The sequence below is a fragment of the Mytilus californianus genome, unplaced genomic scaffold (genome assembly GCF_021869535.1).
Source record: "Mytilus californianus isolate M0D057914Y unplaced genomic scaffold, xbMytCali1.0.p SCAF_4, whole genome shotgun sequence".
Taxonomy (NCBI): domain Eukaryota; kingdom Metazoa; phylum Mollusca; class Bivalvia; order Mytilida; family Mytilidae; genus Mytilus; species Mytilus californianus.
In genome coordinates this window covers 122,514,779-122,536,865 of record NW_026262690.1, presented here as the reverse complement: position 1 = coordinate 122,536,865, position 22,087 = coordinate 122,514,779, and the positions used below count along the sequence as shown (strand labels likewise).

The following is a 22,087-nucleotide window of genomic DNA, read 5'->3' as shown; positions in this document are numbered from 1 at the left end:
CTGGTAACATTCCCAACTTATGTCTCTATGAGATGAAACCTAGAGATCATAACTGGGAACCAGTATGTAAACAAAATTAATTATCTATGAATATTCTATATCTTCCCAAAAGAGGTGTGGTTTGAGAAACAGCTGTATTTACAAAGTGCAACCTATGCAAACATTTATTCCAATAGAAAACTCTCTAAAACACTTTTCTCACATTAATACTTATTTATCAGAATTATAGCCTTAAAGAAATCACTGCATAAACTCTCAGTTTTCTTTTACTGTACATTTATATCCCCTCCCCTGTTTCAATTTTTTAAAGAATTTGAAAATAAGATTTTAATTCTTGCCAGCTTACCCTATTTGCATGTTTTCTGACATGAAATGCCTAGAACCTGTTTAAAACTGTTCTGATAACATATTGAAAGCATTTCAGAATACTGTAAATGTAATGTTTAGCAGTCAATTATTCCAACATTCAAAATTATATAAAGTATCCAATCCTGCCTGTGTCTCCAGTCTACATTTTACTGTATGCCTATTTGTCAATGAAAGTTCACAATTTCTGCCTCAAATGGTCACTTTAGAATTCTTGTCACAAGAGTATAATCTCTAACCACATATCTGACATAATTTAGCTAATATATGAACTAGAAGTGTTAAAACAAAGCCATATTTGCAATATTTGTATGTATGCAGATACCAGTCTGATGTATAAATTCACTTAAAATTTTATAGAAATGACTGCTAACATCTAATTTTTGCATAACTTCCAAGCACAGTTATTGTTTTCTATATAAAGACCTTTAAAATCATAAAATCATAGCATTTGCAAGTTAAATTATTTGTTTTATGACCCAGGGGGGAGGCAATTTTCTCTGTTTTTTGCCCCTGGGGCCTCAAATTTCCAAAATTATTCTGATGTTTCTAGCAATATGGAATATTTAGTACATATTCAGGATAGAACACACTTTTTAAGTTTTATTGAGATATTTTTTTGTATTTCTAGCTTGTATTTTTTATGCCGCGGTGACAAAAAAGCAGATTTAGGCATTACGGCTTACTTTTGGGTTATCGACAGGACAAAAACACCCCACCGATAATATTCAGGAAGGATCTATGAGTTTCAATGACTGCAAAGAGTCAATATAAGCACTTCTAAACAATTTAACTTACAAATATGCATATATTATGAATTTATTTTTGCATTCAGGGCTTTAAGTAAACTATGCATACTGTAAACTGTGAATTTATGCTGAGTCATCAGAGTTAAGGCACAGGATTTTCTCAATCTTCATGAAATATTTATAAAACTTCATATTTGAGTTAATTTCTTTAAAATCTGTGAGATTAACCATATTTTTGGTTAAATTCTGTATGTTCTCTCAATATAGGCTGCATTACTGTAAATATTGACAATGCAATTTCCCATAGGAACTCCTTTTACGGCTAAAACTGTACCACTTTTACTATGAAGTTTTGAAAAAAATCATATCCTAAAATGGAAAGTTCATATGCACTACAATTTTTTTCAAAGGTCAAAATATAGGGCTGTGTGGCATATTTTTTAACGTTTATATGCCCCGAACTTCTAAGAGTATAAACTAACACTAAATTTCTTAACTATCCCTATCTTGACTATAGGATTACCACAGATTTCAATATTAACAATATGCATATGTATATTTACTGGTAACATTCCCAAGTTATGTCTCTATGAGATGAAACCTAGAGATCATAACTGGGAACTAGAATGTAAACAAAATTAATTATATATTAATATTCTATATCTCCCAAAAAGAGGCGTGGTTTGAGAAACAGCTGTATTCACAAAGTGCAACCTATAAGAGGTTAACCATCCAAAAAGTACTTTCATTTTGAACTTTTACATATATCTGAATGTCAACACTTGAATAAATAGGTACTGTAAAGTGGAGACAAAATGAACACCACCATCAAACATACCCTTGTCACCAACCAACTGTCTCTCGTACTAACTGACCTTGACCAAGTTGGCTAATTAAGAAAGCACCAATGTTTGTTGTTGATACACAATTTTTTTTTTTAGTGAATTTTTCGTGTTTTCGTGAGTTTATTCTTCTTGAAATAGGGGCATTTTAACTTTACGTGGGAACCAGTTCAACGACTACACATACAAGGTTTGGACTTGCTTATTCTTTGGACATTCAAGTTTCAAGTTTCATCCCCGCAACCTGTTTTTGTAATGACCTTGTCAGCCAATTTTCAACACGAAGTTTGCAAATTTGACGTTTCAGCCATTTTAGCCTGTATTTTATACGGCAATGTTAAAAGCCTCTCGCTTCGATTTTTAAAATAGCTCAGGAACCTTGATTTTTGCAACGAGAGTCATTATATTTCGTTTAAATGGTGTATATTGTTGTGTATATTTATTTTCTGTCCCCGCAACCTGTCTATCACTTAAATTAACGTTAAAACAGACATTTTTTTTCAAAATTCCTTATCATTTCAATACAATTTCCGTGACCCGTATCCGATTTCTTTAGAATAATATTCAAATAATCAAAGTGGCGTTGATTTCTGGATATGGTAAGTGACAGAAACTTTATGTATTTTGATTTGAGGTCCTTGGTTCGGAAATGAATCTAAGGTTAAGGTCAAAGGTCAAGGGCATATTCTAAATTTTGACTTTTGATTGTTTTATTATCTCTTCTGACACTTTTAACATGGTACCATGCCTTGAAAAATGACATCCGGCAGTGACCTTGAGTAAACCGGAAGTAGCCATTTTTTCACTTTTTTTATGGAAAAGTACCTAGAAACCATATATATTTTTTTTTAAATAGGCATACATAAACCTATTATTTGAGACCGGAAATGACCTTCAATAGAATTGCAGTAGCTAATTATCTCCCTTATTATAGGCAAACGTACATAGAAACCAGATATTTTTGGAATAAGTGTAAAATTAAGCTATCAAATATGACCGGAAGTGACAATTTCTTAACCTGAAGATTCAAATTATCTCTTTTTCTCAGGCAAAAGTATAAAAAGAAACCATATATTTTTAGAATCTGTGCTAATAAAGCTATCATATGAGACAGGAAGTGACATTTACTAAAATATTTTTTGTTTTAACTGTAAATATTAAGAACTTATTCTTCTTGTTTTATTTGCTTTTTTGAAATTATCTTTATGCTCGGGTACTTTTATACTTTGTCAGTATTTTGATACTTTATACATAAGAAATGTCTTTTATTGCAGTGCACTTTTATGCATAATAGTTGATAGATGTTTTTAAATTTAAATTTTTTTATTTTGATAATTGGACGTGATACTCAAAGGCATGTGTTTTCATATGATTTTTTTTTGTCTAGTCAGTAATTCAATCAAATCTTTCTTTAACATTCCAGTATTTAAGGAAATCCATTCACATTTGCCAACTTTTATACTGTTATGGTACTCAGGAGAAATATATATGTTTTGATATTGTTTGTAAAAGTTTAGTGACATTTTATTGTGTTTTGGAACAAAGTGACATATCTTATTACTACTAAACTGAATTAACTTGGTGCTTTGTTTGTGCAAAAAAAAAATGCAACACGGTGTTAAACTCAAGATATAAGTTTTTAAAAATATTTGGTGTTTCATTGTTTAGGTAGACTCTTTTATAGTATTCTGACATCTGTTGATATATACTCTGTTACTTTACTGACATGGTGGTGCTGAGAATGTATATAAAGTTTATATTATGCTATTCCCAGTTGTCGTTATATGGAAAATACTGAGAGGTGGAATAATTGTCAATGAGACAATGGTTTTCAACAAAACAACAAAATACAAAATCTCATACAAAGAACGTCTAGCATCTTGATATATAATAATCCTTTTATATCAAAGAGAAAATATGTGGAATAATTTTCCATGAGACAACGATACAACAAAGCAGTAAAATATAAAATCCCACATAGAGAACGACTAGCAGCTTGGAATATAGTCATCCTTTAATGATAAAGTGAAGTAATGTGGTGGGTTTTAATGGAAAATACTGGTGGGATGTGGAATAAATGTACATGAGACAACGTAGTATCAAATAAAATGACTGCTCTATCTACTGATCAATTTCATGCATACCCTTGTCACCAATCAACCCGTCTTGAACTAACTCTCTTCAGTCAAATTCCACTATACCAGTTCATTGTTCAATGAATCAAAAACTACACAATTATAATCATGATATTATTGACCAAACATTTACATGGCAACTAAGCAAACAAACAAAATGTAAGTATATTTTGTTTGAAATTGTTTTGTTTGAGAACTAAACCATATAAGACGGCTCTCACGGGAAATTTTTATTTTTTAAACTTGAATATAGAAATACAACATTATTCAAAGTAAATAAGAACGCGAAAGTTTTTATTCATCTGGGTTTGTTTTTAAATATATGTGAGTTGAATTCGATTTGTCACTGTATCGGTTATAATTAGGTTAAAGGATAAAATCGTGCATTCTTGATATCAATACATCGAATGTTCATTGTTGACAAATGATGATAATCCGTCAACCTATAAAGATTTATTTATGAGCAGAAAAAGGAGAATAGATAATTAGATAATTTTCAAAATTGAAATAAAAAATAGTGTAATTTATATGAAAAAACTTATGACTATCCTCAAACCATCATAAGACACCTCTCGTGTAGTCCTAACTTTATTGCCAACTTTAAGAGATATCCTAACTTAGAACCACTTTGTGAAAACCACTTAGGACTAAGATATGTCGTAAGACCATCCTAAGACATGTCTTAGTCCTAAAACAGCTTTGTGAAACTGGTCCCAGGTTTTAATGAAAGTCGCCTACATCTATGACGTCACAAATGCATCGCTTATGAATGACGCAGTTGGTGAAAATCTTCTCTTACTGAAACAATTGGGCATTTTAACACACGTTTTCATCAAGGGCCAAAAATATGGGATAGTGCATGGACTCCTTTATTTAGTCGATTTGGTGTTCACACGATCCGATTTCAGTCAAAAAGTCGAATGAAAATAGCATACGTTTCATTTTCAAAACACGTTTAAACTTGACATTCGACTTCCGATTTTAGTGTTCACACGGTACGATTTTAGTCGATAGCAGGTGCATAGGTAATAATCGAATGGAAAATTGTACCGTGTGAACGCACCTTTACGGTTTATTTTCTTTGTTACAATAATGTATGTATTGTTATTTTTAGAAAAATTTATCATTTTTTATTTTAAAATATGCAACTAAAACTATATTTGTAATTGTTGCCAAACTTGTTTCACTCAGTATGAATTTTAATAGTAAAAAACTTATTCATTTTGCTTCTGAAACATATTGTCATAAAATGTATTAAAATTTTACTGCATATACAGTGCCATGTCTTTTTCTTCACTGCGTTTGTTGTAACATTTGAATGCTTGCTGAACAAAACGGATTTGTTCTTCTCCTCTTCATTAAATAGAATTTGAACTTCTGTATCTGTAAAATTCGGACTTCTCTTCTTACTCATTGTTTAAGGTTACGGTAAAGCAATACAAAATAAATAATTTATGTCGTGAGTTTTTATACCAAGATTAGGCTACACGAGATTCCCCTTTGAACTCAAAAATCTTAACAGTATGGCACTTTGAGTTCGTCTTATCTAATTATTTATAACTAAACATATATTTTATCGTATATGCATGTGTACACAATTTAACGGTATAAATTGTATTTATTTTAAATGACATTTTCTTCCTTTTACTTGATTAAAAATATTTTTAAACTTATATTTTGAATATAAGATTTAAGTTTAAGCATAATATGTGTGCAAACCTAATAAAGCATACAGAAATCCTACTATTTTTGTATATTCTTGTTAAAATAATTGCATCATTAAACGCCAACGAGAAAATTGCACTTAGGACTACGATAGGACATCTTTGTTGAGATTATCTTATGATACCTTCGATGAACAGTCTGAGATATATCATAAGACAGTCCTAAGACTGTCCTATAATTTGTCCTACGATATGTCGTAAGACAAATATTAGGACACTTTCGATGACACGGCCCCAGAACTCTATTTTCAAAAACAAATTATGTTACATGAAAATAATTAAATTTATGTCACCGTAATAGTTTATCAAAACAGTGTTTACAATATTTACTATAATTTGCACATTCATTCATTTAATGACGGATTATACGAAAAAGATTTTACTCTTACAATTTGCCAACATTAACGAACTATGTTGCAAATGACTAGTTTCCAAAGCCATGATCATTTTGATTTTGGCGAAGATTGTGATTGTACAAGTATGTATAACTCAACAACCTTTACTATGATGTAAAAACAGAGACATATAAAATAATGGTTAATAGACTGACGAGTGCTATCCCCTGACATAAATATCAAACGCAAATTTCTTAACGAATAAAACCTTTCTGCAAACGGGGGTAACATAAATCACTGACTTATTGGTAGACACATACATCAATAGAATCGAGTAGTTACTAAAAATATTGACGTGATCAAGGATTTATCAGGTTCAGTTCCAGGATTTTGAAAAAGGGGGGGGGGGGGGGGGGGGGGGGGGTCAAGGCTGGTAGACTAACTTTTGGATTGATACTTTGAAAAAGTCTATGCATTTATCATATGCATGTATGAAGCTCAATAAAGAGAGCGGCCCCATAAATCCGCCTCTGTTTCTATACTACATAAATCCTTGATGTGGAAAAATCAAGACGATGTCTGACAGAAAGTCACATTCCTTTATGGAAAAAAACTGATAGTTTGGGGGCAATCATTTGATATTTTCAGTAGGGGAGGGGTAGGAGGATAATCTGACATTGCAACTACACATGCAATGACTGTTTTGAAGAAATTTTCGTAAGATATTTTGTTTTTATGAAGGATTCTTAGCGTGTAAATCTGTCTCAAATCTGATCGATTGAGCATAGGTATCGAGTCGGGGGACAGCACCCGTCAATCTATGAGGAATTATCGTTGTAATAAACGCATCAACCATGAAGTTTCCGAATGACAGAGTTATCTCCCATTTCCTTTATGTTATTGAAAAACGACACGTTTGCCAGTTACGTTGCTTCGCCGGGAAATTTGAATATTTTGACCTGAATGAATCGATAGCCGAGTAAGGGTGTCGTTGATCGGAAAATTAATGCATGCTTCTGATAGAGGAATCATTTAGGAAGAAAACGAGTGTCTTTGTAAGGTATGAAGTCACATAGAAATATTTTTAATTATTTTTTATTTAAAGATGGGTAAGCAATTCAAAATGGCGACTTAGATCCCTTTAGGATTTTTCAGTATACGGATATGGATAATAAACTGCACGTTGCTAGAAAACAAAGAAATATTGATGCCAACGTTAAAAACGTTAATAATGTAATACAAATAGACAGGAAATACGAAAAAAAGATTTGAAAAACATTAATAAACGAAATTTTAATCTGCTAACCGAGTCCCTGTGGGATTTCCCAGTATTTTATGATACAATCCATTTGTGCCTTTTTCATCTGGTCACAACTGAATTTATCTAAGGAATATCCTGGTAAGAATATCTGCTCGCGTATTATTAGTTCAGTTTAGGGGCAGGGTTAGATTATGGTTTGTTAAATTATTAATAGGTTGATTAGCAAATTTAGGACGCAGGGCATTATACAATTACATCAATCATGAAGGTGTTAATTATGCATTAACAGGTTAACAATTTTTTATTTTGCTCGAAAAGAATAACAGTAAATTTAAAATACTGATAACCGATACCAGCAATTTGAATTATCTTAAATAAGAAAGCAGAAAACAGTGAATTCAAAAATCCAAAAACAAGAAGTTAACAGGGGTCATTTTTTTCACAATAACAGTTAACAACAATGTCAATGTTAAGAAAAGAGATAACAGCTAATTAGTCAATAACAGTTATCAGCCTACATATTTTCAAAATAACAGTTAACAAAAGTTTAAAAAATGCCTATAACACTTTAACAGAAAAGATCTTGTTCCCTCTCAGTATTTGTTCCTAACGGAATAAAGATTAATAGAATATTTATTCTAACAGGCACAGATATTATGGGATTGTTTATAACAAAGTTTAAAATGGATTTTCTGTTAGGAGGAATAAATAAACATCTACATTGTCACTGTTCTTAATAGTACAAAAAGGAAAGCATATGGCTATTATATCATAGAATATCTTTATTGTCATATTAACATTTTTAGTTTGTGACATAAAAACAAAAACAAAAACAAACATAATACAGTAAAGAAATAACAATTCTAAACGAAATGAAAACTTGGAAAAAAATTATAAGACATAATTCTGCCCTCAGTTCTAATGACTGTTTTATAAAGAAGCCAATATTTTAACATGTTCCATGATAGAGGGGTTTAGCATTTCTATTACTCTTTGTTCTTGGATAAGGGACATAAAATTATGAGAAGGTAAACAATTTTCAAATCGATTATCCCTTATTTTTTTTGTTAATTTTACATTCAAGGAGGAAGTGTTTTTCATCCTCCAGGAAGTGACACGGTTTACATATTCTATCCTGTCTAGGAATTTTATAATAGCGACCCCTTTCTATTTCTAAGTTATGGTGACTAATTCTCAACTTAGTGAAGCCTTTTCTTATAGAAAAGTCATTGGAAGCTAAATAAAATTCCCTATCCAAGCTAAGTTTCAAATTTTTATAAAGTAACAGTTTACTTTTTCCACCAGAACTATTTATTCTATTTTCCAAAATATTTTTAAATTTTTCTTTAAATTCACTTTTAATCAAGGACTTTAAATACTTTATTTCATTCAAGTCCCTACAATTATCAACTTTATCTAAATGGTCTGGGTCTGGTGAAATATTTTTTTGCATATGTATACCAAGAATAAGTACCATGGGAGTCTAGCAGTTTTGACAATATAAATGTTTCTTTTAGCAAAGGATTTTTTTTTTCAGAATTCAGTCTTGCTAGGTAAGATAGAGACTGTGAAAAAATAAAATGTTCAAGTGGGATTCTTGTTAGTTCTGCTCGGACTGCTATATTTGATGCTTTTTTTCTGGTGCCAAGCAAAAATTTAGAAAAATTAATGTGAACCTTATCAAATTGAGTTTTATCAATAAATGAAATTTGATCAAAGTTTTTATTATTTCGATCAGCTCTTATCTTAGCTCTGTATCGTGTTAAATAGCAGAACTAGTTTATCAAAAAAATTGAAAGAAATTTCTTTTGTGAGATTTCCCAATGAAGCTACCTCAGCTTTAACCGAAAACATGACTTGTCTTGCTTTTTCCATAGGTCTTCTAAACTTGAAATAAGGCTATCATTGCTCTTTATAAGAGTTCATAGGAATTTATAGTCTAGTACATTGTTTATCATATTACCATTGTAGTTAAAAAATAAAACTACACTTTTGGCAATATGTTGCTGTAAAATCATGGTTTTAGTTTTATTTATATTTAGAATAAGTTGCCAATTTTCACAGAAACTCTAAATTTATGTAAACTGTTCTGTAGACCTTCTTTACTCTCTGGTATCTAAAATAGATCATCTGCAAAAGTTAGTGATCCAAGGGTTGAGTCTACTAGTTTTGGATAACAAAACATTATTATCACACATTGAGTAAACCAATTCTAGATAACTCTAAATACATGTACATAGAAAATGAAATTTATTACAAAGGATTATAATAAGAAATGCTGGACTGGTCCTGGACCCGACTGATTTTAATATTTCATTTACTGTTATCTGTTTTTATCCCTTTTTTATTCCTTGTTATCTGTTTTAAGCCAAATTAAGTTGCTGTTTTGCTGTTATTGGATCCCCCTTCCCCCCCCCCCCCTCTTTTAAGATCCACTTGTAAAGTCTGTCGTCAAGGGTTTTCAATATAAATTAATGTGTTGTTATGACCCATTAGAAAGGTATTTTTCTTTAACCATATATTTAAATGATATTACATCAACCTGTAGCCTAAATTTATAAAAAATAATAGAATCTGAAGCAAAAGAATGAATCGAATATTTTTGATTTATATGTTTTTAAGACAAAATAGTCAACTCAAACACGCCTGAACATAAAAAGGTGTACTGGACTTAATTATTGCCTATTGTAAGGATTTTTTCCAAAAAAAACTGTACACAGGGGCAGAAATGAAAATTAATGCTTTAAAAAGATTAAACTTTTATCTTTCTGTGGAATTTGTATCTGCGGAATTTACGCTTATGCACAAAAAAGATCCACATGTATTTACACCTACCACAATCGACTGTTTTGTAAAAATTTGTCTTTAATTTAAAAGTTAACAAATATCTCAAAGCTCCGTGCTGTAGTTTAAGTAAAAACATGTATATAAGATGCATAAAATCCTAAATTATGCACCTACATTAAACTTTTAAAACTTATTGAAACAGATATAAACAATTCAGATATACCAACTTGGCCTTTTTTACCTTCTCTAAATAAAAAGATCCATTTCTCTTTATACCTATAGTTGTTATGACTTTGGTAAATAAACATTATTATATTTCAAGGTAAATTTTCTATGTATAGTATTTAAAATCTCTTTAAATTTGATTTGACGGACATTGAAAGAGACAATCTTAAACAATAAATTGAAGAAAGACGACTTCGGTGCCAAATAACAATGTGAATGAAAGGATATGCGAGGTTTACATCACTGAGAAAGCTACAGACGCAAAACCAAAAAAAAATCTTATGCAATACTAAACATTTTTAAAAATATTTACTTACAATTAAGCAACATTTATTTCCCATAATACAAACTGGTGATGAACACATGTGCTCTGGAAGGTTAACCAGTTTCTGCTACATTAATTAAAAAAAAACTTTGTATTGCTAATTTTATATAGAAGTAATACCTACCCCTACTTGGTGATTAGGCATCAAATAAAAGCAGTATTATTTTCAAATATTTCAAAATTCTAGAACTGTAGGACATGACTTAAGGTGAGAGTCGTGTTGGTCCAAGTGAGCTAATAACAATCCAAAGCTCATCTAAATATTTATTATCACGAAAATAGTAATTAAGAGTTATTAATGTGAGATGTTTCAGATTTTTCATATATTTGGGGAGATTTTTCATATTGGCCCTCTGCAATCATTTCCATACTTACTTTTTCAGGACATATTCCACATGTTATTAAAGATATCTTCATAAAAGGTGCAGCAATCTTGATTTTTGTCTTCATGAAAGCCGCATTTAAATCAGTAACTGATAACAATTAAAGTATCGACTATTGCGATGACAGTCACCTGCTCAAAAGAAAGCAGTCTATACATTTGTGGAAGTGTATTCCTCTGATTGCTCATTCACATAGTCCAGCAAGATGCCATCTCTTTCTCAAGAGGAAGAAAACTATGTAAGAATGACTTTGTTACTATCAGGAGTTTGTCCACGTGCAGCACGAGCCTTGTTTGATATGGAATTTCCGCCATCATTTTTAGAATCTTCACTGAAGAAAGAATATAAAAAATTGAAGGACTTGCAAAGGCAACGCATAATTAACCAATCACAGATGAATCTCCTTATCCCAAGATTTCCTGGTAAGTACAGAAAGAAAAATTATATAACCTCTGTTCTTTTAGAAGACTCCCAGTAAGAGCATACAGAAATAATTGTACAATCTCCTTGTCATAGCTCCCTGGTAAGTTCAGAAATACACAAATTATATTAAAAATAAGGTCAACATTTATTGTTGAAATTTGCATCTGGTGCAGTAGATTGGGTGCCAGTTAAGAAATAATTCATGGAAGCCATCAATTTACAACAAATCAATGGCTTCCATGAATTATTTCGATTCTAATAGGACAAATACAGTCATTAAAAAACTGAAGCGAGGGTGGGTTTGCCATTTGTGTGGCTGTTCTATTTTACTCCCTGTTAGATAAAGCTGAAACATTCTAATAAATCTGTAACTTGCACAAATTATTTCTTAAATAAACGCTATAAAAAAATGTTTTTAATTCTTTTAATTCTCAAACCCAACATTTGCCATTTTAATTTTACTTTTTTTTTTTTCGTAAGCTACCGTCAAATCCTCAGTTGACATTTGGTAACTAAGGAGCCGCCATGTTGACTTGCTGAAATCAGTAAATATGCGAATAATGCAATAGAATAGAAAATTAAACAACACCTACCTCAAAAATCCACTTTAATGCTATATTATCCGAATTTCTATGGTTCACGTAACGAAAAAACCTTCAGCTTTAGCGTTTTCATTTGTATGACGTCATGTTTTGAAATGACTTAAATGCGCCAAAAGCATTAATGGGGTTACACTAAAGACCTGAACGTGGACCTGAAAAGACCTGAATAGACCTGATGATATACTACTGGATTTATTCAAATTGCAAATACTTTTCTATTATTCAAAGGATTTTCTTCAAGTTGAAATTTCATTAAAAGTAAAGATCCACCTGATATTAAAAATAAAATGTTTTAAATAAAAAACAAGTTTTTGATGCCAAAACTCGGACCTGGACGAAGAAATAAAAAGACTTGAAATTCTACGATCAGACTTATTCAATCTTCAATAACTGTTTTATTTTCAATGGATTTTCTTCACGTTAAGTTTTTTTGAAACGAAAAATTCAAAATATATTAATAATATTCAAAAAGAAATTATGAAAAATATTTTTGGGGCGTCAAAACTCGGACCTGCACGGGAAATTAAATTACCTGAATTGACCTGAAAATCTCCGGTGAGATTTATACAAGTTCTATAGATATAGGAAGATGTGATATGAGTGCCAATGAGACAACTCTCCATCCAAGTTACAATTTATAAAAGTAAACCGTTATAGGTCAAGATACGGCCTTCAACACGGAGCATTGGCTCACATCGAACAGCAAGCTATAAAGGGCCCCAAAAAATTACTAGTGTAAAACCATTCAAACGGAAAAACCAACGGTCTAATCTATATAAAAAACAAGAAAACGAGAAACACGTATGAACTACATAAACAGACGACAACTACTGTAATCAGATTCCTGACTTAGGACAGGTGCAAACATTTGCAGCGGGATTAAACGTTTTAATGGTACCAAACCTTCTCCCTTTTCTGAAACAATAGTATAACATCACAACATAGAAAAACACACTATAAAATATCAATTGGAAGGCTTAACTCAATCAAAAAACGTAAATTAACACACAATGAACGAATAGAGGTGACCTGTGACACCTGAATGCAAATACACAGTTAATAAAAAATTACAAGGGATAAATAATTAAGTCAAAAGTAAATAAACAGGTTTAAACAAAGTTAAAGTATGATAGCACTGTGAAATGTCAAACAATTTTTAGAAAATCATCACTTTTGAAGAAACCTGCGTCATATAATACACAGGTAAATGAAAATAATTTTGTTGTTAAGTATACTTAATCTTCTGTGTGAATAAAATCTTCCGTTTAGGAATACCAAGAAATTTCTTTAATATCAATAAAACTAATCTAACACTTGGTACATATGGGGTGAATATCAACAATAAAACTATACAATTAGTGCTAGAGAAAACTTCCTGTTTAGGTCCAAGAACAGCATCTAAAGAAAAATGAAATAATTTTGATGTTCATAGTACGAAGAAGTGAAAATTTGTAGTAATACCAAATAATCAAAGCTGGTATATAGACCAGATCCATGTTAACATTAAATAACAAAAAAGCATTACAAATAGTATCAACAGGTCAAATTAAAAAGAAAATACGATTTGAGAGTACTCACAGTTACTGACAGCTAGTTAAAAGCCAAAACAATTAATAATAAAAAATCATGCATCAGAGACTAAAATCAACTAAAATACATCCCAGGGATTTAGTATTTTAACGTCATGAACAGTCAAAGAAGACATGACTTGTGCAATGCCAAAAATAAATGTATCGACAGGTAGTAGGATAGTTAGGAGTGACTTCTTTAGACATAAAAATGAACGTGTGTGTGTCTCTATACATCCCGTTTGAAAAGAAAATACAAATTTAGTAATGTTTTAATTTGCTAATGACAAAATCGATATTAGTGCCAATGTAAACTATATTCAGAGATCTAATTACAACATTGGTACGATAACACTAACTAATAAGTTTGTTTAAAGGTTCGATGAGTTTACACGGATCACATAATGATTTCCGCGCTTTAAGTACAATATTACCATTAAATTTAAGATGTGAAATACCATTTTTAATACGTTTTCTACAAGGTACAGCCAAATATACTTATCAAATCTTTGTATCTATGAAAGAATTTAGTAAAAGTTTTAAGTAATTTAAAGTAACGAAATCCCTGACTTAATAATTTACCAGTGATTCATTGATTACGTTTGTTAAAATCTATGGCATCACTACACACACGGGCATACCAAACGAGTTGGGATATATAAACACCGTATGATGGAGCCAAAGGCACATCGCCGTCTAAAAAAGGAAAATTAACAATAGGGAATGAAAAATTGTCTCTTTTGTCGTAAATTTTAGTATGGAGTTTCACTTTAGAAATTGAAATGTCTAAATCTAGAAAAGGATATAACTGTTTTAGTTTTCAATCAATCTCCTTGTAATTTGAATTTTGTTATAGATAATGTACATGTATAGTATCTTATTGAAATGATAGAGAACTTTATGAAAACTATTTTTTTGGTTCCAAAAATCGGACCTTACCAGGGAAATATAAAAGTCCTAAACGGACCTAAAAAATACGGGTAGGCGTATTTAAACTGACAAGACTTTTTTTTAGTTAATTGATTTATTCTAAATTAAATTATATGGAAGAGAAAGACTGATTTTATGTGTACAGGAAAATTTTTAAATAACAAATACTTGTTGGTGTTGAAACCTGAACCTGAAGGGAACACAGGATTGTCAGTGGAAAATTATTCAAACTAATTAACTATCTATATAAACTTCTATAAAAACAGGTTTTAAATTAAATTGTTATATTTATATATTGAAAATAAAAGTATCATAAACCATGTAATCTAAAGACGTGTGTTCGTTGATTGGAATGTATTAATTACATGAACGTGTGCCAGCTGTAATTCACACCTTGTATTAGGTGATAACTGGGTCATTGGTCTAAATAAACATTTCATTTTGATCTTTTAATTGGATTATCTTTATCTTTATGACCCAAGGGTTTGAATCTACAGATTTAGTGAATATATCAAATGCCAAAGAATTTTCCGTAGAAACTATATGTAATATATAATGAAAATTGGGTTTGCTGTTTCAAAGATCAAAGGAAAGTTAAGAAGCAGTACCAAATAATGCACTTATCATAGTGGCAGGTGGAGCATTCTCCCCGAGGGTATAAACAGCCCAGTAGATAGCACTTCTGTGTTGACATGAATCATCATTGATATGGTCATAGTTATAAAAATAACTGTTCATAAAACATTAAATTTTTATACGACCGCAACATTTTTGCATTAGTATCATGTTATGGCGATGTCCGTGTCGTCGACGCTCGAAGATATTGTCGTCCAAACACATTTTGGTTTCTGGACAATAACTTGAATATAAGTTTTGTGGATCTCTATGAAATGGTACCACAATGTTCCATACCTCAAAAAAAAAAGGTTGGGATTCATTTTGTGGTTATGGCCGAAACTGTTATGGAATTATGGGGCCAGAAAGGGGCAAAAAATCTTTCTGGTTTCCGGACAATAAATTGAGTATAAGTCTATGGATCTATATGAAATTGTATTTCAAGGTTCCATACCATAAAAGGAAGGTTTTGGATTGATTTTAGGGGTTATGACCATAACCTTTTAGGAAAAAGGGGCCAAAACAATACTGTTCTAAAACTTTGTCTAAATTTCTTATTTCTTGACCGATTTCAATGGGGTTTAATTCAAAGTCTTGAATTCTTGAGGTTCTCTAATATGCTAAATCTAACCGTGTATTCAGATTTTAAAATGTTGGGCTCTGTTTTTGAATTGGTTCATATTAAGTTTCAAAGGGCCAAACATTTAACTTTGTTTGATTTCTCTTGTATTACATAATTTACCTCAATAATATCTTAGATGGTTGATATATAGAAAGGGTAAATCTACCGATATAATTACATTTCATCTACACTTTACGAAATAAGTCTGTAAATTATGTGTCAAAGATGAAAGATTACGGATTAAAAAGATGTGTATTTTCAAAAAAGGCAAATAATTAAATCAGTATAACAAATGGAAGCAGGCCCCTTTTACTTGTAAAAATAGTGTCATAATCATCTGACACAAGTCAATAATTTAGGTTAATTTGAGTTGCTTTTATCATTGACTTGCTTGCAAGCGAAAACAAAATTGACTACCTTTATCTGGGCAATTTCCGCAATACTTGTTTAACATTCCCAATTAGCAACACGACGGGTGCCACATGTGGAGCAGGATCTGCTTACCCTTCCGGAGCACATCCGATCACCCCCAGTTTTTGGTGGGGTTCGTGTTGCTTAGTCTTTATTTTTCTATGTTGTGTTTTGTGTACTATTGTTTGTCTGTTTGTCTTTTTCTTTTTTAGCCATGGCGTTGTCAGTTTATTTTCGATTTATGAGTTTGAATGTCCCTCTGGTATCTTTCGCCCCTCTTTTATTGTTATTTATACTTTATAGTATTTGTAAATGTATACTTGAAACAAGAAATGTATCTTTTCCATTGAAGAATGACCACAAAATTGACGAAAATTCATTTGCTTAATATTTTTTTCATATAAGCACAATAGTGGCGAAAGTGGCGTTAACCACTAATTAATACATACTACATCTCCCGTTACATATTCCTCTTTCCATCCATATCAAAATTATCAAATCGAAAAAATGTCAACAAAAGAAATATAAAAATCAGAGCACCTTCTAAAATAGAAGTATTTAAAGAATGGCCAAACTAGCTAATAAATTGGCTGAATCACAGCACTGATGGTGCTCTAATTTTCAATTGTTTGTGTTGCTCTTATTAAGGTTTATAGTCTTATAGCTAAACTCATTTATATTGAACTTTTGTAGATGTTCCAGATTCCAAGACATTTGACATTTTATTAGTAATAACACTTTTAAGGAACTTAACTAACCTGAACCCTCCTCATAGGGGATATGATCAGTTACCTTACCAGAGTGAAACCACACCAGCATCTGATTTAGCTAGAATTAAATATTATAGGAACTACCAGGCTCGTGTTGATGATGGAAAAATTGACAATGCATCCTTCGTCAGTGCATGGGACAATCTGTCTGGGGTAGGTATTGTATTTGAGATCTATCTACACCAAAAACTATTAGGACTGTAACATTTGTATGTTTCAGTGGGTGTTTGGTTTGTTCATATTTTTTTTTAGAAAAGATGGTTGACAACATGTTGCCAAGAGATCAGACATTTTCTTCATTTTCATTGAAACCACTAACCCAGTGTGGAATTAGATTTACAGGAATGGTGTTAAGTTTGACTTCTAGTTGTTATTTTTTTAATACATTGTGACTTGGTTGGAGAGTTGTCTCATTGGAACTCATACCACATATTTTAATTTATATTAAGACTCATTTGATTTGGATCGGACAAAAAACGAGCAACAGACAGAGGCAAATATTAATACAATGATATTTAACCACAAAAACTGCCCAGTCCATTACACCAACTTGATATCTCACTGGCTTTAACAGCGTACCTGCCTAGGTCATTCTAGTAGCACATGATATGTGAACGGAAATCTGTATCATATTTTTATATGTAATAACACTATCAGTCCGTCTTAAGTGTGTCTGACCGTAACAATTTTTCTGACCCATTTTTTACAGCAGCTACAAATCATATTCTTAATATATGATGTTTAGCTTCACATTGGTAATTTATACCATGTCATACATTTGTATATCGATTACGTATCTACTTTCTGTTTTTCGCATTGTCCACTTAAAAGAAATTTTCTTTGCATATTTTCAACCACTACAATATAGAGCTTTTGATATTTCTGTCCATGCTTCGTGTGTTAAAAAGCTATACGGTATGACACAAGTTCAGATTTGTAATTTTATATTTTCTTTTTGCCAGATATAAACATGCACTTTACAATGATTTAGCTAGATAAGAAATGTTTATATTACATTCATCTACAAACTACAAATCATAGCTTCTTGATATTTGATACATTGTACCAAATTTTATACTGTTTTTTTCATAATGCATTTTGTGTTTTAACTGAAGATTGCAGGAGCAATCAATGCGACGAGGGTAAGGGTATAACTAGTATATTTTTGATGCCAGAATGTTAAAATGTGGAATTCTAATAATTCTGATATTAATGGCATCTTAAATATACTGGTTATAAAGCTTAAACATGTTCTTAACTACTTCATGATGTCTTCTTCCACATTTGGTTGATGTTTTTTTCCCTTTCACTTAATAAATTGGTGACACAAATCTCCCATTACAACTTGTAACAACTGGAATAGTACAGTCAGGAACCTGATGTTCAGTGGTCGTTATAGAATAGACCGTTGGTTTTCCTGTTTGAAAGGTTTTACACTAGTCATTTTGGGGGCCCTTTATAGCTTGCTGTTCGGTGTGAGACAAGGCTCCGTGTTAAAGGCCGTACTTTGATCTATAATGGTTTACTTTTACAAATTGTGACTTGGATAGAGAGTTGTCTCATTGTCACTCATACCACATCTTCTTATGTCTATGAAAACCATGAAGCTCCAATTGTGCATCGATTGATTTAAAAAGCATTTCTTTTACTAAAACGGTACTTTCTTGGTCTATCATTTAGTGCACTTAAATCAATTTCATGCGTTTTATGTTAAATTCAGTTAAAATCAATGATTAACATAGTAAATTTGTTGGAGACATTTTTCATTTGAAACATTCATGCTGCTTTATTAAAAATAAAAGTGTTATAAAATTACACCCCTGGTTTTTAGTGGGATTGGTTCATGCTGCTCCCTCCTTAGTTTTCTATGTTGTGTTTTGTATACTATTGTTTGTCTTTCGATCGTTTTTCGTTTTTGCAATGGCATTGTCAGTTTGTTTTCGACTTTTGAGTTTGGATATCCGTTTGGTATCTTTCGGATCTCTTTTACCTAGTGATGAATTCAATTTTATTCTAGAAATCAAGCATGTAAAGTAAAGTAAGAACTCTTCCACTTTTCTGATTGCAGCTAAACTTGATCTCAATTATCCAGATAAATTAAAATACATTGGGAGTGTGTCCGATTTTAGGTTAGAGAGCCTCTAAGAGTAGCTGGTCTGAAATACAATCTGTCTAAGATATATTATAATAATTGTTACGTGTTTGGTATTTGCAAACATTTGGTCAGACACATTAAGCTAATGACAGCTTGTGACTTAATACACATTTAACGGGAGTATAGGAACGTTAAACAATTTAGAGAACTCGGCTTATTCAAGAAAAAAACAGTATCCATTTTAATGTTTTCACATTATCATTCTTTTTCCTAGATTTATAAAATAAGACTGTGGCATAACTGTACAACAGTATGATTTTAGTATCATTAATTTTCTTCACACACTTATACATATTATTTTCTTTTATTCAAATTGAACCAAACACATGAATATGTAATGTATGAATACAAAAAAAAACTGTTCCATCTGTCAAAATCTTATAGTGTTTGAATTAATATGCAGTACAAAATTTAACCTGTTTTTGATATTGTTAACCACTGTTGACTTAATTTGTCTAGAGATGTTTTTACAAGGTGACCTTTTTTTCAGAAACAAATGCCATGAATGAGGAAATTGATATAATTCTTTTAATCTTAATTACGTATGATCAATGATTTAGTGCAAATGGCATATATTAATGAAACATAAATATACCTCTCTGGGCTTTATTACTTATTTGAAATAACATATGACAATAATTAACAGTTCTTAAACGAACTAAAACTACACTGGCATACAAAGACTGTACTTTGAAGCTTTTGGCTTAGTTGAATATGTTTACTTCTTGACAAAGAATGAGCCAGACTCAATAACGTATAGCGTATAGCTTAAAGGAGTCAGTCCACTATCAATAAGAATCAAGTAACTGCTGTTCACTCGAAAGTCTCAAGTCATACATGATGATTAAAAGGAAGACTTGGTAATATCATATTTGATACTGTTAATCACAAAAATGATATCTTCACAAGAAATTAAGTTAAAATCTGATGATTTAATAATAAGGTAATCTTTATTATGAATCATTCTTATGTATTCAGTTGTAAATGATGTGCAACTAGTGTGGTGGTGTATTTGGTTTTATTGTGAAATGTAATAATAATACTATAGAATATTGACAGAACAACACATAGATTTGAGAATTTGTATCACACAAGAGGGAATTAAGTGTTTTGTTCTGTTGCATTTTTATATTCTCTATTATTCAAATTCAAGGGGACATATCTGTTTATTTCATTTATAAATTGATATTGGTGAAAAATAAATAATTTTAATTGATTCTTAGGATTTGGACTAAATGTCCTCCTCTGGTACTTCAACTTCTCTTATCTTATATTGACTTTATCAATGACTACCATGGGTTTTTATTTTTATGTCAATGTTTTAGGCCATTGCAAGATTAGGTGGAATACCAATGTCTCAGGAGTGTGATCAACTGAGAACTAAAACTCTAGACCAGAGCAGCCAAGAAATAATGTTAGACATCAAACGTTCTAATGATGAAATTTATGAAATGAAAAAGTCAATGGAAAGTTTGAAAAAAGCCTATGAAGGAATCACAAACGAATTTCTTGAATTTAAGTCTACTCAGAGGAAGAACATCCCTTGGAATGTTGGAGGTAAAATATATCAGATCAACAACGTACGCAATTTCATAATTTTATAGCATAATGCACGGACAGAATATGATATATGAACTAATGAAAGCAACATGAATGATTGTCGTCTTGACCATATTTGATTGACCTTAACACAAGTATGATTGATCAGTGTGCAGATCTCTGTGAATCCTTTACAAAGATTCATTTTTACGTTTTTAAAATACATGACACATGATTTACGTGAAAAAAAGTCATTATACAAGACTTTTTAATTTGTTGGTTTACAGATGTATAGACCCATTTATTTCTATTTTTAAGAAAACAAATAAAAATTTAAGCTCCTGATTTTTATTTCTTGCTGACCCTACAAAATGCATTACCTCTGAATATCAGTCCTCCCTACGGTTGGTCTTTCATTTCACCAATCCTGACCCCCTCGTTGTGTTACACGACAGGAAAAACCTTAAAATATGCATTATCTATAACATTTCTATATTTTTTTTATTTATTTTTACATTTGAATAAATAAGATTTATATGAATCCGTACTATCAAAAATTAGCTAAGCATCATGGTCATTGATGGTCACTCTGTATTATGCTAAGAAGCAATGTTTTGCAATAATTCGTCATTTACAAGACAGCATACTTATTCGAATACTAGTAAGTTATATCGAAACAGTAATGTAATTCATTTTACAAATTGGAGATTAGATCATTCTCTCAGCAGGGGGATTTTTTAGATAGAAAGCAAAGTATAACGATCTTCTATCAGACTTCTTGTAAAACTTGCACTTTTTTTTCTCACTTATTTACAGATAGGCTTCTTCATCTAAATAGAATTAAAAGTACATCTGAATTCAAGATGCTGCTATCGAAAGGAACGTATGCCTCATATGAAAACCGGGTGTATTTAGCAGGATCGGTTAATACAGGCAAGAGTACTCTCGCTAGTGTCCTGATAGGTGACCAAATTCGAGAAGATTGGAAGTCTACAGATGGCCTCATTATACATTTTGGTAGAAATGGGATAGACATAGAGGCAAGGAAAATGATTCCATTAAAAAAAGGTAACCGTCAATTTTTTTTAGCCTGCACTTACTTTATTTATTTTATTTTTTAAAGACTTGTAAGAAATTTTGAAGTGAAAAATTATACTTTTCTGTAAGAAATTATCTAGTTTAGGACTTCAAAGTGAATTAAAATTTATCTAGTTTAAGAACTTTACCAAATAAGTTAACTAGTAAAAAAAAGAGTGAAGTAAAATTATCTGGTTCACAACTTGAAGTCAAGTAAATAACTAGCTTTCCAAACTAGAAAGC

The 22,087-nt window shown here is 31.1% G+C and overlaps 1 protein-coding gene across 1 annotated transcript in view; it reads left to right on the top strand.

Annotated features, from left to right (window-relative positions):
• Positions 1-17,003: 17,003 nt before the first annotated feature.
• Positions 17,004-22,087, top strand: part of LOC127739295 (uncharacterized) — a 99,672-nt gene continuing 94,588 nt past the window's right edge. The window contains exons 1-3 of the mRNA XM_052250963.1: positions 17,004-17,226; positions 20,554-20,785; positions 21,584-21,835. Coding sequence (XP_052106923.1) covers positions 20,581-20,785; positions 21,584-21,835 — 457 coding nt within the window. The 5' untranslated portion in view covers positions 17,004-17,226; positions 20,554-20,580. The remainder of the gene's footprint in view (positions 17,227-20,553; positions 20,786-21,583; positions 21,836-22,087) is intronic.